Source organism: Nuphar pumila, chromosome 3 (genome assembly GCF_984573655.1).
Source record: "Nuphar pumila chromosome 3, dmNupPumi1.hap1.1, whole genome shotgun sequence".
NCBI classification, from domain to species: Eukaryota; Viridiplantae; Streptophyta; class Magnoliopsida; order Nymphaeales; family Nymphaeaceae; genus Nuphar; species Nuphar pumila.
In genome coordinates, this window is record NC_143251.1 from 106,598,558 (window position 1) to 106,617,630 (window position 19,073).

A 19,073-nucleotide genomic window follows, 5' to 3' on the forward strand; every position below is an offset into this window, starting at 1 on the left:
ATAATTTCTGAAATTTTATACCTGACCGGAGTTCCAATTAAGACCCGTAATTAATTTTTCAATGTTAAAATGATAAAAAAACATTATTTTTTCGGGTATAACCTGGGTACGAGAATGGTTTCTCTTATGATAGGTCTGATTAGACCTGGGTTCAGACCTGATACCATACCCAAAAATCAGAGCCAGATCTAATTTAACCTGGGTCCAAACCAAACCCGACCCATTGACACCCCCTTACTTCAAAATTCAAACCCCTTTGTGGACTAATTTGACTAAGACTAGTACCTGAATGAGCAACTGTAAATTATGAATGGGTTCATCGCCATCCACATGGATGAATTATTAAAAAACAGGGGAAGGGGAATCCAATAAACATCAAGGGTGTGTTGTGCTGCACCCTAACCACGGTCCACATGGTCACATGCCTTGAATGAAAAATAAAGAAGGTTGGCCATACCAATTAAGATCAACCAACTACCTTTTTGCTGGCATCTCTCTCTCTCTCAGTTAATTGCCAAGTTGACCGGCGTACAGTCATACTACACGGGTTGTCAGACTCACAATGCACTATTGAACATATTGTGCCAAATCAAAAGCTTCACAAGTACTTGCATGGATATGAAGAACCTTAACTTGCAGAGAATTGTGCACAGGCACTGCATGCATGCCGATGACAATGCACGCAGATGACAGACCCAATGAGTTTCGCTTACAGAGCAGTAACATATTTTGCCACCAACTCATGTTTGTGCAGCCACTCCATGACTTGTATAGCAATGTAAACGAGTCTGACTCCGGTTGAATCTAGGTATTACTCAGTCTGACCTTAGTCGGCTTTGGTCTCACATTCAGAGTCACAGTCGGATGGGAAAAGGTGATAGTTGAATCCTAATCTGATTATTATTCTGGATTCGTTTTGCTTTATTGAATCCGACTAATCATATTCAGATTCAATTGGATATTGGATCTAAGTCCGATCTGTTGACATCCCTACGGGTTTTGTACCCCACCCATCATAGAGAACCCAAATAACAACCATTCAGGTTTTGGCTTGGGTTATGTCGATTCATGAAAATGAATTCTAAAAACCGATCCACATAACTTAGGCGTTTAGAATATAACTTTTTTTACATGAAAGCATAGAAGAGAACAGCCAGGCAGGGTCAGATATCTGCTAAATATCATAGTCCAAACCTGACCCACGTTACTATTATTGAGTTCAACCAGGTGGGTGTGTCTTTTAACTGTCAGATGTATGTAGCTCGAAAATCATAGGTGAAAGATGTATCCACGCAATGTGACCTCATACATGAAGTATGGTTTGTTTGCTAGAGAGCGCACACTGAATCATATTTTCTTGATGTAAAAATATGATTTTTTTATAATATTTCTTTTTTTTTTAATATGATTGTTTGAGCATGAAGTTTTCACATATTGTAGTACAGTCAATGATTTTTGAAGCCCTTGAATGACTGCTTACATGAGGAAAACATGACCCAAAACTTATTTTGAAGTAAACAGACTATGCCCTTGAAGGACTGCTTACATGATGCAAGCATGACCCAAAACTTATTTTCAAGTAAACAAACTATGTACATCACATCGTAAGGTTAGATCCCCACTTGTAAAAATTTTAAAAAATGTGAAAACATAGTGTTTTTAAATGACTGTATATACTGGTCCCAGGCTCCAGCCACAGTGAACATGATCACATGAAACCAAAGAAAAAATAAAAGGCACACCAACTTAAAAGCATTCCACCACTTCATAACACACACACAGATCGAGGTTATTTTTTTGGGATTTTCTGCAAATTAGTACCTGCCTTATGTAATTTTACAAATCAGCCCCTCTTTTGATTGACCCTTGCAAAGTCACCCAGGGGGTTAAATGACAGTAAAATGACTGTTTTTCCCTCATTAAAACACTTTTTTGCAAAACTTCAGCAAGTCATTCATTCTGAACATTTTCCTCTCTCGCTGCCGAGTTCCTGAGCAACCATGCCATGCAACAGTGGCACTGCTATCCCTAATGGGTTAGCGAGGAGTAACACTTATCACAGCAAAATTGATTGTTGGCTTGAATTGCAGGAGCAACTTAAAAGGCAACACAAGACCAATTTGAGACACCTCTTCGAATAAAGGAACACACCTCAATGCATCAATAAGCGTAGAAAATTGCAGAAGCAACACTGCAGAGTCCAAGCTCAAAAATGAATAATTGCATATTCAATCAGCAACATAAAAATAAAAGTGGAACAAAACTCTTTTGGTGAGAATTTACTGATAGCAGAAGCCCTCGCACGGTGTTCACTCTACCTGCCCCTCCAGCCAACAGCCCACTCGACAAGCATGACTCTGTCACAATAGATAATTAGTTAAAACACAATGAAAAAACACCCACATACGCTAGGCGCTCTGGTTAGCACTTTCGCACAGCCACATGAATCTTGATTAAAAAACAGCACGAAAAGTGACAAAGGCCAGAAAGTTCTAACTAATTTAGGTTAAATGGGGTGAGATACCAACAGAGCACGTTTGCTATAATATAACAAAAGTAACAGGGTAGTTATTAAGGCCATGGTATACTCAGATATCTTGTTGAATGCCACAATGTCACAGCTCTGAATGTATTCATTAGCTGGCGCCTCTATAAGGTTATCCACGGAAACAAGGTCATCAACGATAGCCATCATAATCTGCAACTTCTTGATGCCATACCCAACCGGTGCGAGTTTAGCGGCAATTAGCACAGAAAATAATTAAGCGCAATATTTTAAAGTGACATGATCATTCTAAAAAGCAAAAAACATTTATGACAAAGTAACGAAGAAGAAAAGTACATGATCCCCACAACAAAGCCTTTCATTTGAACGCTTCTTACAGCCTCCTCAAGCTTCTGCATATCAGTCTCATCGTCCCAAGGTTTCACATCCAGCTGATAAAGTAACATAGTATGACTAACTATCACAAGAACGTGCAACCTGAATATATTCGGGAAGTGAAATACTATGGTGCAAAAGAATGCAAACTCGTGCATATATAGATAAAGCACACGAGAAATGAGAGACAGAACCTAGTCAACAAAAACATACAACTTTACACCATGCAGAAAACAAAATCAGATATGCATATATAGCTAAAAGCATATAGTTGCTCAGATACACAAAATAGTCAACAAAAAGATTAGGGCTGGGAAACAAGACAAGCAGCTCAGCTCGGAAATTTAGCTCAGTGAGCCGAGCTACGAGCCAGCTCGTTTAGGTAAATGAGCTGAGCATGAACATGGCAAGCTCGGCGTGTATAGGCTCATTTTATATATTATATTTTATACATATATGTATTATACATGTAATATGCATATTATATAAGTTTTTACATGTATTATATCTATTGCACATATATTACATATATTTTATATATTATCAAGCTTTTAAAAAATATTTTAAAATCATTTTTTTTAGAAAACGGGTGAGCTCGTGATCGGCATGTAAAGCTCAGTTCGTGACAATCTCACAGGCTGAGCCTGAGCAGAGGTTCACTCTTAACAAGCCGAGCCAACAGCCCAAGATAGGTTTGTTTACCAGTCCCAGAAAAGATGCAACTTTAACCTGTACAGAGGGTGGAATCAATTGGTGCTAGATTGTGCATATTCCAGTGCATGTGTGCAAAGGCATAAACATATTAAATATCATATGGTTACTATCGTACATTAAACACAATAGGGATAAAAGGTTTGTGAAGAACAAAGCCAAGAGTAATGCATGCAGAAAGAAGAATTTGGAATTCCAACTCAAGCATATGAGCGCATACATAAAAATCTAACCATGGCATGTGCTCTTTCAAAACATCATGTGTACTAAAGGTGCAGCAGTGCACAAAAGAAGGCACCATCAATCACCACAAGGACAAGAATTTTATAGAGAGGATGTAGAAGTAATAAAGAAGGAAATCAGATGAAATAACTTAGTTGTTTATAACCATTAAGAATTTGACATAAAAAATCGTACTAGTTTTCATGGTGGCTTCAACAACTTAATGAATCATGAAGGGATCCATAAGCATTAATAAACAGTTAGATGAGACCATTATGGAGCATTTTATTTGTAACAGCATCTAAAATCCCAACTCTTTTTCCTATGACAAAAATTGGATCCTCAATATTCAATGTTTTGAGACGAGACTGTTATGGAATTACTTTATTTTGTAATAATAAAAACTAAAATTCCATTTCTTTTCCAATGACAAAGATGTAATGAAATAAGCGGAAGAAACCAAGAATGCTAAAGCATTCACTATGTCCCACACGGACAAATGCAACAAGCACAAAAGAGAAAATCCACTAAGGAATATACAAAGGGCCTTATAAAAAGGCTACACACATGAAAAATAATATCACTATTATTGAAGAGGAGCTCTCAAGAGCAATACAACATACATGGGGGTTCCCCCTATTTATAAGAAGAGGAGACCAAAGGGGCTCCCAATAGAGTCGTTGGGAGCCCCCAACGGTCACATATGTGACCGTTGGGGGCCCCAACGACTCCATTGTGGGGCCCCTTTTCGGTATCCAAAAAATACAAAAATAAAAATAAAAAGAAAAATAAAAAATAGTGAAATACGAGAAACAAAATAAGTACCCCTATGGGGTACTTTGTGAAATGACCATAATACCCCTATCGGGTATTATTACATATGTTTTAACACCCCCCTCAAACTTTACGGGGGAATGACCGAAAGTTTGCCAAGGAGGAACAAGAAGCGAGGAGCAGGCAGGGCTTTGGTGAAGAAATCAGCAAGTTGATATTCTGAAGTGACATATGGCAGTGTTACTGTCCCACGAAGATATTCATCACGTACATAATGACAATCCATTTCAATATGTTTCGTCCTCTCATGGAAAGTGTGGTTGCTGGCAATGTAGATAGCACTTTTGTTGTCGCAACAAAGCTTCGAAGCCCCGGTAATTTCGACTCCCATATCTTGAAGAAGACTTCGAAGCCACACCAGCTCCATTGTAGTGGTTGCCATAGCCCTGTATTCTGCTTCAGTAGAAGACAATGAGACTTTCTGCTGTTTCTTGCACCTCCAAGCAATTAGCGAATCTCCTAGGAATACACAAAAGCCAGTAGTTGAGATTCGATCATTTGGGTTTCCTCCCCAGTCAGCATCAGTATAAGCTAGTAAATCTAAGGAAGAGATTGAGGATAGGAATAGCCCTTTAGTCAAAGTATTTTTAATATATCGAATGATCCGGAGCACAGCACTCATATGCACAGATGTAGGAGCATGCTGAAATTGGCTTGCAGAGTGCACAGCATGAGCAATATCGGGCCTGGTGATAGTCAGATAGGTGAGGGAGCCTATGAGTTGCCTGTAGGGCGTAGGATCGTCCAGCAGAACTCCATCCTCCAGTCGTAGTTTAGCATTGATAACCTCGGGAGTCTCCACCTTTTTATCATCTGAAATCCCAGATTTGGAGCATATGTCTGCAGCAAGCTTCATCTGTGACAGTATATACCCTCGAGGAGAGTATGCAACTTCTATACCAAGAAAGTACCTGAGAAAACCCAGATCAGACATATCAAAATTATGTTTTAACATATTTTTAACTTTAAGAATACCGCTTTCATCATTGCCAGTGATGATCATATCATCAACATAAAGCAGAAGGATGATGATACTATTACCTGCATTTTTAACAAAAAGAGCAGTGTCAGTATAACATGAGCGAAATCCCAATTGTAACATGATAGCACTAAATCTATCATACCAAGCCTTAGGGGCTTGTTTAAGACCATATAAGGCTTTTAATAACCGAAGGGTTTGACCTTGGTTAACACTGATTCCCGGCGGAGGATCCATATATACTTCTTCATTCAACTGACCATTAAGAAAGGCATTTTTAACATCTAATTGGAATATAGGCCATTTCTTAGATGATGCTACCGCAATTAAAGTTCTAACGCTTGTCATGCGAGCCACGGGAGCAAAAGTCTCCTCATAATCGATGTCATATTCTTGTGAGTATCCCTTAGCAACTAATCTAGCTTTATAGCGCTCTAGGGAACCATCACTTTTTGTTTTAACTTTGTAGACCCATCGACATCCTATAGCTTTCTTATTTGGAGGAAGGTGAACTATTTCCCAAGTTTTAGCTTTATTTAAAGCATCTAGTTCAACTTTCATTGCTTCAACCCAATGAGGTATACTTTTTGCTTGATTATAATGGGAGGGTTCATAGTAAGAATGCAAGGCTATTAGACAAGCTCTATATTTAGGTGAAAGAGTTTCATATGAGACAAACCTATTAGGTGGAATTGATTCTCTAGAAGAACGCCTAAGGGAGGTTTCTTCTAGGGGTTCATTAAGCCGCAAGAATTTTTCTAAAGCACTAATAGGTTGGGCTTCCTCACGCAGAGTGTATACTTGGAGATTGTCACCATTAGTTGGTGATACATCATCACCATGAGAATCATGAGTATTTTCTAAAATTTCCGGATGACTCAAAGAGTCATCATTTGAATCTTCTAAAAGATCATTGATAAACATATAATCAATTTCATTTGATTTTTCCAATATGTCAAATCCATTTTCATCTTCTAAAAAGGTTACATCTTTGGAGACAAATAACTTATTGTTTTTATGATCAAAGCATCTATAGCCTTTTTGATTTTCACTATATCCTAAAAATACACATTCTATTGCTTTAGGTGACAATTTATCTCTTTTATGTAAAAGAACAAAGCATTTACACCCAAAAATCCGAAGACGATTGTAGTCGGGTGTCATATTAAAAAGTTTTTCATAAGGAGAGATATTATTCAATTTTGAAGATGGCATCCTATTGATTAAATAGGTGGAGGTTAACACGGCTTCGGCCCAAAAATTTTTAGGAATATTTTTAGAAATGAGTAAGGATCTAGTGGTTTCCAAAATATGCCTATGTTTTCTTTCCGCTAGACCGTTTTGTTGAGGAGTTCTTGGGCAAGATTTTTTATGACAAATGCCATGTTGTTTTAGATATGCTTGAAAATCATTTGATAAGTATTCTCCACCCGAATCGGATCTAAGAATGGATATTTGACTTTGAAATTGATTTTGAATTTTTGCATGGAATTCTTTAAAGAAGTTAAAAACTTCCGATTTAAAGTTAAGAAAATAAATCCATACATATCTAGTATAATCATCAATAAAAGTAACATAATATGAATAACCACCTTTAGATAGAACCGGAGATGGCCCCCAAACATCGGAATGCACCAATTCAAAAGGTCTTGTTGTCACAAATGATCTAATAGGAAAAGGAGTAGACTTCATTTTGCCAAAAATGCAATCTTTGCAATTGATATCTTTTTCTTTACAAAACTTGTGTCCAAAAGGAAAAAGATACATTTTAGAGTAACTTGGATGTCCAAGCCTTTTATGCCAAGTTTCAATATTTTTGTCTTGGACATAAGTACAAAATGAGGTATTTGGAAGCATTAAATTATCCATAAAATAAAGATCTCCCTTCCTATGGCCTTGCCCAATCTGCTTCCCGGACCGGAGATCCTGCACAAAGCACCCTTGGGATGAGAAAGATATTTCACATCCATGGTTGGCTATTTGAGAAACGGAAAAGAGGTTAAGATTTAATTTTGGAACTATTCTAACTTTTGGAACAAGGAAATTTTGAACATTTTTAGAATCAAGAGTTCCAACACCATTTATTTTGAGAAAAGTTCCATCGGCCTTAGAGACCCAAGACATTTTTGAATTGGTGTGCACATTGGTTAATGCATTTTCATGAGGGGTCATGTGAAAAGAAGCTCCGGAATCTAAAATCCAAGAGTACGTACCGGGAGGTGATGATGAGGCAATGGCGGCACCGGAGGTGGAAGAAGTGACCTTTAAGATTTGTTGAAGAGCCAAGGAGATTTGTCCAAGAGTGTCTTTGAGATCCCCGTTCTTGCCGTCATCTTCTTTGGTGGTGGATTCTTCAACGGAAGCCACCTTTGGCTTGAATGCCCCATTTAGCTTTGGGCAAACGGGTTTAATATGTCCCGGCTCATAACAATGGTGACATATAATCATTTTTCTTCCACCACTCCCTTGCTTACCAAAATGAGGTGGTTTGTATGTTTTAACATGATTGCCGGGTTTAGATACGGCAAGAACTTCCTCTATGCTTTTACCCATGCTATGTCTAGTCTCTTCTTGAGTAATCTCGGCAATAGCTTCTTCTAAGGGAGGAAACGTAGATCTATGGAGAAGTGAGGATCTCACTTGTTCAAATTCGGGACGAAGCCCAAATAAAAATTGAAACAATCTATCTTGTTCCATTTGTTTTTGTCTTAGAACCACATCCTCCATAGATACCCATTTAGGCTCTAAAAGAGCCAATTCATCCCACAAAGGATTTAGAGCACTATAGTAATCTTGTATGCTCATGTCGCCTTGTTTTGTGGTTCTTACTTTTTCTTGCAAGAAATAAGCTCTTGCAAGATCCTTTTGGGTAAACATACCCTTCATAAAAAACCAAGCTTCATTTGCCCGGCGGAATTTTGCAATATTTGCACATACCTTAAGTTCGACATTATTCATAAACCATGCAAGGATTTTTGCATGGTTGCTCTCCCAATCTTCCATTTGATGATTATAATCTTCAATGGCCTTGAGACGAGCATCGCCTTCAAGTGCTTTCTCTTGATCTCCTTCCATCTTTGTGAGCTTAAGTTGGGGTTCCGGAACGGTTCCCATTACATAACCCCAAAGCTTCTTGCCTTTGAGATTATTCTCCATTGCGGATGCCCACATCATGTAATTTTTTCCATTGAGTTTGAATGATAGATCGATCTTGACTTCCATTGCTACACAAGGAAGATGTGAGAAAGAAAGGAAGTAGAGAGAGACAAGATTTTACCTTTAGAAGATCTTATGGCTCTGATACCATGTAATGAAATAAGCGGAAGAAACCAAGAATGCTAAAGCATTCACTATGTCCCACACGGACAAATGCAACAAGCACAAGAGAGAAAATCCACTAAGGGATATACAAAGGGCCTTATAAAAAGGCTACACACATGAAAAATAATATCACTATTATTGAAGAGGAGCTCTCAAGAGCAATACAACATACATGGGGGGTTCCCCCTATTTATAAGAAGAGGAGACCAAAGGGGCTCCCAATAGAGTCGTTGGGAGCCCCCAACGGTCACATATGTGACCGTTGGGGGCCCCAACGACTCCATTGTGGGGCCCCTTTTCGGTATCCAAAAAATACAAAAATAAAAATAAAAAGAAAAATAAAAAATAGTGAAATACGAGAAACAAAATAAGTACCCCTATGGGGTACTTTGTGAAATGACCATAATACCCCTATCGGGTATTATGGTATTATTACATATGTTTTAACAAAAGATTGGTTCCTTAACATTCAATATTTTGCTGCATAAACTTTAGGTGCACAACAGCATGAATAAATGACTCCACTTTGCCTTCTTTTATTTCACATATGGCAAAGCATAGATAAGTCTCCACTTTGCCTTGTTCTATTTAACATATGGCAAAGCATAGATAAGTAACAATGTGAAAATAGATGACATGATCCAAAAAAACACAGAAGCTCCTTTCTGAGTAATGAGACAAGGTGAATAATGAGACCATGCCCTTCTTTATCATTTGGTTCATGGGAGTTCCAATGCAAGAGCATACACTTTGCTAGAATCTTTCATGGTGCCAAGTCATAATTTCTCATTACCAAGATTGTGTGTGCTTCTTGATCCAAGTCTTCACTTGAAAATTTATGTTAGTGATTTAAGAAGTTTAAGATTCACAGTCACATATTTTGGAATGTGCTTTAAGAATTTTGAGATTCAATCATATATTTAAGAATATACCATTATGATTATATAGTTCAACAATTTAAATGATAATGGTTGCATTGAAAAATATCCTTGCAAGTTTGTTAAATTGCATTCACATCTAAATTGTGCAAATGTAAATTCATGGTAGGTTTTTATTCAGATTTTCAATGAAATATGTCACATTCTTGCTAACTTCAAACATATGCACATGACAAATAGGAAACCCACTTGTCAAAGCCTATAAGAAACACAACTTACATTCCTTCTTGCTAGAAGCTTTTACAGAAGCTGCACGTGCTTCAGCTGCCTTCTTTTCCTCTTCTGTCTCCTCACTAAACAAATCAATATCATCAACATCATCCTCATCCGGTGCCTGTAAAAAGGCAATGAATTTTGTACATACGTTTGTCCTAATCCTACACCTCTCAGTTTATAGTTTGCAGTACTGCACTTCAAAAATGTCACCAAGTTTATGCATGAGGCCCTAGAATAGATGGAAATAGTGAAATAATGACAAATTCAGCATGATTTCATTGTTTCATCACAAAAAGGAAGATTTATAATATTTTCCTTCCAATATGAAGACATGAAAATCATACAGAATATGTGAACCAGAATTGTCAACAATGATATGCAGTTGGAACAAACACAGTAAACTTTTAAAAGATAGGTGAATAGAAATAGTGGAACAGAATATTGGCGTCGAACCTTTGAATCAGAAACTGGAGGAGTCACAGAAGTCCCTTCACTGTGAGGTGCAGACCCTTCTACTTTGACACCCTCACCTTCCCCAGAAACATCACTGCAGATATGAGATAAATTATTTGGAAATGGTATAAAATTATCAAATTGGAACTAAGCAAACAAAATATAACTTGATCACAGAGAGGGCAAGCACCTACTACCTCAACCTCAGAAGTGCACTGGAGATGTTAACAAATTGTGATGATGGTGCAGTAGAAAGAGCAACATAAGCACAAAGATCGTCCTTGGAAGCCTGGTACCTCCTAGTTCAGAAAAATTAAGAATAGTCATTCTTGCAGAGGAAAAAAAATAGAATTGAAGACTTATTAGAGACCCAAAAATTTGCATGAAAATGACATGAGTGTATATTGTTTCTGATAAGTGGACTGATATACAAAGGCGACCATTGATAAACTTTATTGCTTACTCACTTAATGAGCCAATCTTTTTTAAGACTGTTGATGCATCTAGGGAGTATAAAGATATTGAATATTTAAAGAGATTATTTGTCGAAGCGATAAAAGAAGTGGGTGAATAAGGTATGGTGCAAATCATTACTGACAACGCTCCAGTATACAGTTATGCAGGAATGAATTTGGCAAGTGAAGATACGTATTCACATATTTTTTGGACTCCTTGTGGAGCACACAGTTTAAATTTGGCACTTAAGAGTATATGCAATCCATAAAAAGAGGATGCACATGCACGTGAAATGTGTTTATGGAGTGAGGAAATAGAGCATTATGTTTGAAATATTAGAAATTTTGTTGTAAACTATCATCATGCCCTTTCTATATTTAATAGACATTCTGATCTCAAGTTACTGAAAGTTGCTGAAACTCGTTTTGCTTCTCTCATTGTTATGATGAAAATAATTAAGCAACTCAAGAATGCATTGATGATGATGGTGGTTAATCAAGATTGTGATTTTTATCGTACTGAAGCTATCAAAAAATGCACCTGTGATGATTTTTGGTGGGATAAAATTACATATTTTTTTGAATTTACAGAGCTTATTTGAGAAATGTTGAGAGAAGTTGACAAAGATGTACCCATGCTTCATAGAATTTATGAAATGTGGGATAATATGATTGAAAAAGTTTAAAGTATCATTTTCAAACATGAGAAGAAAGATGTTGCACTTGATGATTCAGAATTTTACAATCATGTACATTCAGTTTTGGTGAAAAGATGGGATAAAAGCAATACACCTTTGCATTGCATGGTACACTCTCTCAATCAAAAATATTATGCAAAAAAAAATGGTTGAGAGAAGGTCTTGGTCGTGTTTCTCCAAATGAAGATCCTGAGATATCAAAAAATAGAATGATATGTTTGGGAAAACTTTTTAATGATCCTCATATGTTTAAGGTTGTAAATAGTGAGTTTGAAAAGTTCGCTACTAGGAGATTTGATTCTTTAACAACACTTATGACAAGGGACTAGGAAGATCCCCTTAATTGGAGGGCAACATATGGATCAGAGACACCAAATCTGCAACGTCTTGCAATGAAGTTGTTATCCCAACCTGCTACATCATCTTGTTGTGAAAACAATTGGAGTACATATGCTCAAATTCACAACATTAAAAGAAACAAACTCACTAGTAAAAGAGCAGAGAATTTGATTTATGTTAACTCTAATCTACGATTAATTTTTCGTCGTACCAAAGATGAGTATAGGTATTTTTTTTCTTTTGTATTCAAAGTTTGTATTTAAATATTTGTATTCAAAGATTGAAGTTAGATACTAAGTTAGTCATATTCTGATACAGTTGTGGACCATCCAAGTATTGGGATGTAAATCCAGAAGATTTTGACTTAGAGGGAGAACATGATTTGCATACTCTCAACATGGACTACCTCAATCATGTTCTTCCCTCTAATTCAGACGATGAGTTAGATTTATGATAAGTTTTGTTGTTATCACACTCACAAGCTTCTTTATGTGTTATATTTTGGTAAGTTTGTGTTGTTACTTCAATAGAATTATTTTTTTATTGTTGCTTTAAAATTTACAATCTTATTATTGTTATATATATATATATATATATATAGTTGTGTCCCCATGTCCAAAACTTTTGAAATTGCTCTGCACCCGTACTCGTACCCGCACCAGCACTCATATGACATAGCTTAGTATTTAACTTCAAACTTTAAATACAAATACTTAAATACGAACTTTGAATACAAAAAAAGTACATATACTCATCTTTGGTGCGGCAAGAAATTAATCATAGATTAGAGTGAACATAAACCAAATCATCTGCTCTTTTACTAGTGAGTTTTTTTCTTTTAATGTTGTGAATTTGAGCATATGTACTTCAATTGTTTTCATAACACGATGATAGAGCAGGTTGGGATAACAACTTCATTGCAAGATGTTGCAGATTTGGTGTCTCTGATACATATGTTGCCCACCAATTAAGGAGATTTTCCTAGTCCCTTGTCATAAGTGCTGCTAAATAATCAAATCTCGCAGTAGAGAACTTTTCAAACTCACTATTTACCACCTTAAACATATGAGGATCATTAAAAAGTTTTCCCAAACATATCATTTTATTCCTTGATATCTCAGGATCTTCATTTGGAGAAACACAACCAAGACTTTATCTCAACCTTTTTTTTTGCATAATATTTTTGATTGAGAGAGTGTGTCATGCAATGCAAAGGTGTATTGCGTTTATATCATCTTCTCACTAAAACTAAATGTACATGACTGTAAAATTCTGAATCATCATGTGCAACATCTTTCTTCTCATGTTTGAAAATGATACTTTAAACCTTTTCAATCATATTATCCCACATTTCATAAATTCTATGAAGCATGGGTACATCTTTGTCAACTTCTCTCAACATTTCTCAAATAAGCTCTGTAAATTCAAAAAAATATGTAATTTTATCCCACCAAAAATCATCACAGGTGCATTTTTTGATAGCTTGAGCCTTAACATCATCTTCAGTACGATAAAAATCACAATCTTGATTAACCACCATCATCATCAAAGCATTCTTGAGTTGCTTAATTATTTTCATCATAACAATGAGAGAAGCAAAACGAGTTTCAGCAACTTTCAGTAACTTGAGATCAGAATGCCTATTAAATATAGAAAGGGCATGATGATCGTTTACAACAAAATTTCTAATATTTCAAACATCATGCTCTATTTCCTCAATCCATAAACACATTTCACGTACATGTGCATCTTGTTTTGATGGATTGCATATACTCTTAAGTGTCAAATTTAAACTGTGTGCTACACAAAGAGTCCAAAAAATATGTAAATACGTATCTTCACTTGTCAAATTCATTCATGCATGACTGCACACTGAAGCGTTGTCAGTAATGATTTGCACCACACTTTCTTCACCCACTTCTTTTGTCACTTCGACAAATAATCTCTTTAAATATTCAACATCTTTATACTCCCCACATGCATCAACAGTCTTAAAAAAGATTGGCTCATTAAGTGAGTAAGCAATAAAGTTTATCAATGGTCGCCTTTGTATATCAGTCCACCCATCAAAAACAATAGACACTCTATGTCGTTTTCATGCAAATTTTTGGGTCTCTAACAAGTCTTCAATTCTATTTTTTTCCTCTGCAAGAATGACTGTTCTTAGTTTTTCTGAACTAGGAGATACATAACCACTCAAATTACAATTAGCCAAAGATGTAATCATATCTTTCCAGTATGGACTTCTGGCTACATTAAAAGGAATTGAGCTTGAGTAAAAGAATCGACCAATCTTTTTATCAATTTTTGTTCTTACTATGTTTTTGAATGACCCTTGTATTGTTTTATTGCCTTCCATCTTTCTTTTCTTCAAAAGCTCTTCTTGTTTATCACTAACAATAGCAAAAGGCAGATTAATCGAATCGCTTCTCATCTCTGCAATTTTCTTCTTTTCAGCTTCATCTTGTTCTTTCTTTGATTGCTTTAACAAGTCTTTGTCAACCCTAGAACATGGCTTAATTCCTTGACCACAAATATGCAAAAGATGTGCTTCCACACGCGTATAAGAACTCGTGAAAGCAATCTTACATAGATTACAAAGAAATTGCACGTTCCCACCACCACCAGTAGCTTTTATCCCTTTTGTCGCAAGCCTCCAAAGTGGTTGAAAAACCTCTAATTCAGAGTTAGAACTTGAACCAACTGTATTGACACTGCCACTAGAACTCGCCGTTATATCTGAAAACTAAAAAGAAAGTGAAACTGAAAACTGAACACAAAATCGTATGTAGTACACACCAAAATATGTAAATAAAGTTAATAAACAATTCAAAAAAATAGTAACAGGAGCTTCACCACTCTCACTGTGTGCCTGACAAAAAATAACAGAGGTAGGGAGTCGCCCCTGCCGAAAAACTACGACTGAGACAAGGGGCGGAGCCCCCCTGCTAGAAAACCAAACGAAGGTAAGGGGCTCCGCCCCCTGCCAAAAAAATAAACTGAGGCAGGGGCCTTCGCTGCCTGCCGAAGGAAGAGGAAGAAGAACGGAAGAGGGAGGAGGGATATACCTGAGAGGACCGATGGTTGGGGTCCCCGGTGGTGGGCGTTGCCAGCGGCTACGATCGTCAGTGAGACTGAAGGGGACAAGGAGCGAGGGACGGGTGGGGGAGAGGGAGCGATCGACGGGGAGGGGTCTGTCATCTGCCCCTCTCCCTGCGTAGCCTCTTAAGGGTCGGGCCCCGACCCCGATACCGTCTTGGATCTAGGTCGGGTCTGGATCCAAACCCGACCCGAGTCCAAATTAATTTTAATAAATGGACAAAAATAGACTCGGTCAAAGTTGACCGAGTCCAAAATGTGGACAAACTCAGCCCCGGTGCGTTGACCAAGTCTGACACTTAGTTGACCGTGTCCGCCCCGCACCCGTGTAGGGACGTGTCGACGCAGATGCATCAACCTTTTAGCTGAGTTCGTGTTACTTTTCCTGAAAGTTAAAAATGGCAATTTCTCACAAAATTTCCAATTTCTCGCATTTTTTGTCAGAAACAAAAATATTGTTTTTTAAACATGATATTCATGTTTTTATCATCTATTTTATCATAAAAATCCATGTGTTTTTAATTTTTTAGTTTAATTTCTTTATAAAAATTTATTTTTTATTGCCAATGTTTTGCCAAAAATGTGAGATTTACAAAAAAAAATCACAAGATTTTGCCATTTTTTACTTTTTTCACTATGGTTGAGACTCTATAATCCCCATTCATAACTTCCAATGCTCCACTTCAATGTATGAAATCTAGAAGAACACAAAGACAGACAAATGATAAAAGCTGAATAGTTGTTTCAAAGGCAACACTAGGACGATTAGATAAGTCAACACATGATCTGCTGAAGTTCAAATGAGTCCCACAATTAGTTCTCAAAAACAAAAAATAAAAAAATTTATTCCAGATTTAAATATATAATCACTTGAAATGTAGATAATTTAGTAGTATTACTTCTATTAGGGCTTTTAAAAAAGGGAAGGAATCAATTTCAGGGGAACTCCCCATTTCACGCTACTACTTCTCAAGGGAAAAGCCAAAGACAATTATGAATTCTTCTTTCATTTTGTTTATTTTTCTTTCCTTTTTTGTTTTGCTAAATCCATCCTTATATTTGTGTTCTTCCCTAATAGATAGCCTTCAGCATGCACAACTCAAACAATTTGTTTATAAGACTCATCGTGCCTACCAATTAATCACCATCATTTAGAAATTAAAAATATATCTATTGCAGTTGACGACTATGCGATTTCCTGGAATAGTAAAAGCTGTGGACGACAGTAGATACTCTGTTACTCAGCAACCACACATGAGGGTGGTCGTAATATGGGATGTTCTCCTTGATGCAAAGAAACAGAATCCCATTACCATAAACTGTTTCAAATCCAATCTCTCCTATTATAATGAAATCCCATCAGCATTAGAACCATTTGCGCATATTTCAAACTCTACCTTCCTTTCTATTGCACAATCCACCTATTTTTCTCATCAAAATCCTCTAATGTTCAACTTTTAGTCACTTAAAAATTGAAGGTCTAAAACACAAAAACCTTGGGCACTGCAGAAACACAAATCTCTACAGGAAATGCAAATTTTTGAATCCTAAACCTAACAACCTTACTCGATTCCCTCTATAATCCAAACATTCATAACAATTTTTCTAGAGTTGTAGATCTAATAGAAATCAAACTCGTTTTAGAAACACCATCCTAAAGTTCATAAGAAACTGAAAAAAGAAACCGAGGAAAACCATGCAAAGAAGCCTCACATTGCCATCAAAAGCAAGCACAAGAGCAATCTTCCTCTCAATACGAGAAACTAACAAACCACAAATTTAGGGTACTACAAATAGGTATGAAATCGCTCGAAATATCTGATCTTCGGAACCGATTAAGCAGAACAAACGTAAATCACGAGATCAGGAACAAAGAAGAACAGATTTGGAATTCATCTTACCTCCGAAACCCTAAGACGGAGAGAGAAAGAGAGGCGTCCGTTAGGGTTTCCGCTCGATGGGGATTTGGCTGGTTCTGAGGAGGAAACCCTAAACACGGAAGAGCTAGAGTTTTGGGAGCCCTTTTATTGTTGGAAGGAAGAGAGCATGGAGACTCGGACGACTCGATCAACCGGATTGCGCGCGATTGAGACTCGTCTACAGAGGATACCGAGTCGGAGTTTCAATAGAAGAGCATCGGGTCGGGTACTCGATAGTCTTTCAGACATCATCGGTTCGGGTACTGGATGGCCTTTCAGATACCCAGCCCGGGATGTCTGACTTTTTTATACCCAAAAAAAAAAAACTTTGCTTTCCCATCTTGCATCATGTAATGTAAATTGTTCGGGTGCAACCCCATACCTGACCCGAATCCGATTTTATTAAGCGGGTTTGGTAGCTAAATCTGGATCCGATTAATAATTGAATCCGGTTTGGTGTTAAGTTTTGCATTCAAATCAGAACCCGAATCCAACTAAAAAATCCGACCTAAAATTTTATCTAAGGAAAAACAATAAATATAAAAAAAAATACAATATATTAAATAAAAAATGCTGAAAATTAAGTAAAACAAGAAATAACATAAATAAACTAGAGATAAACAAATTTGGATTCCTAAAACATTAATTAAGAAACTTGTTAATTCTAATGAACTATTATGTTGGGATATAGATCAAGTATTTAGATTCAATATCTATTACAAGAGATTTGAATAAAAAGAGAAAAATCTAAAACTATATATCATTCTTCCTGGGTTGGAGAAAACTCACCCTCAACCTCAAGCTGGTTCTCACTTTCTCTTCTAGTTATGCTCCAACTGCAACTTTTAAAAGGCATAGATCCACTAACACTGATGAAATCCAATCCAAAGAGTATCCAAACAATTGTAGAATGATGATCCGATCTTCTAGCAGCTGTTATGCTCCAACTGCAACTTCTAAAAGGCATAGATCCACTAACACTGATGAAATCCAATCCAAAGAGTATCCAAACAATTGTAGAATGATGATCCGATCTTCTAGCAGCTGTTATAACATGAAAGCAAATGGTTTTTCATATGAGACATGGGCTAAACTCGGAAGACTTAAGATGCACTTGGATCCAATTATAGTCAACTGAATCCAACAGTCTTAATTGGATACAAATGGATTATGGTAGGTCCAGTGTTAAATAGAGAGGATAAAGCTTGAGTTTGGGTTGGGTTTAATGTTAATTTGGTTTGGGTCGTTCCAAAGGTCATTAAAAAGGTATATGGATTTAATTTGGAGCGGTTTGGGGGCAAAACCGAATTGATGAAAGGCTCAACAAAAACACACAACAGTTCGAGAACCGCTCTTGCAATGTAAGAACCGGTTTTGAATGAAAGAAAGACATGTGAATGGGGGGTTTTGTTTGAGACCTTAGCAAGCTGAACCGTTTAAAGACGAACTGGTTTGGAGAGGGGTTTAGGGTTCTAAAGACGAACTGGTTTGGAGAGGGGTTTAAGCTTCTTGCACCACCATCAATGTAGGCCAGTTGGCTAGAGGTAAGAGGTGTTACCGGAGTTAGACGGCATCAACCCACTCGTCGGAATCCGGCCAACTACAGGTGGGTTTCTGTCGTGGGGGAAGAGAGGGGATGGCGGTGGGGAATGACCATCCGGTGGCCAGCCAACTGTCGGCCAAGTATCGACGACGGAGGACGCTGGTCATAAGAGAAAGGGATGGTGATGGTGATGGTGGTGGTGGTGGTGGTGGCAAAAACAAAGGGGCAGGTGTTGGTGATGGCGGTGGTTCAGCCGGTGATATTGAGGTTGTTGATCGGATCCCACCCACCATCGAACTCTCCTCCCGCTAGAATTGGATTGCAACAATGAAGGCTTGCGAGCGAATTCAAATGACAAGCCGCTGGTGGTTTGGGATAAACCATCAGATTGAGCAGTGCAGATTGCCGTTTTTGTGCTTTCATGTTGATTTTGATCTATGGGGCTTCAATATCTCCTCTGACAAC

At 37.2% G+C, this 19,073-nt stretch overlaps 1 protein-coding gene across 1 annotated transcript; it reads right to left on the minus strand.

Annotated features, from left to right (window-relative positions):
- Positions 1-1,826: 1,826 nt before the first annotated feature.
- Positions 1,827-18,639, minus strand: LOC149843212 (uncharacterized). Its single transcript, XM_090000857.1, has 9 exons — positions 18,624-18,639; positions 17,855-18,109; positions 17,048-17,135; positions 10,753-10,854; positions 10,556-10,649; positions 10,106-10,331; positions 2,843-2,937; positions 2,284-2,357; positions 1,827-2,191 (listed from the first exon to the last, which is right to left on the minus strand). Exons 1-6 carry the CDS (start codon positions 18,637-18,639, stop codon positions 10,278-10,280), a joined length of 609 nt encoding a protein of 202 aa, XP_089856983.1. The 3' UTR covers positions 1,827-2,191; positions 2,284-2,357; positions 2,843-2,937; positions 10,106-10,277.
- Between the last annotated feature and the right edge of the window lie 434 nt (positions 18,640-19,073).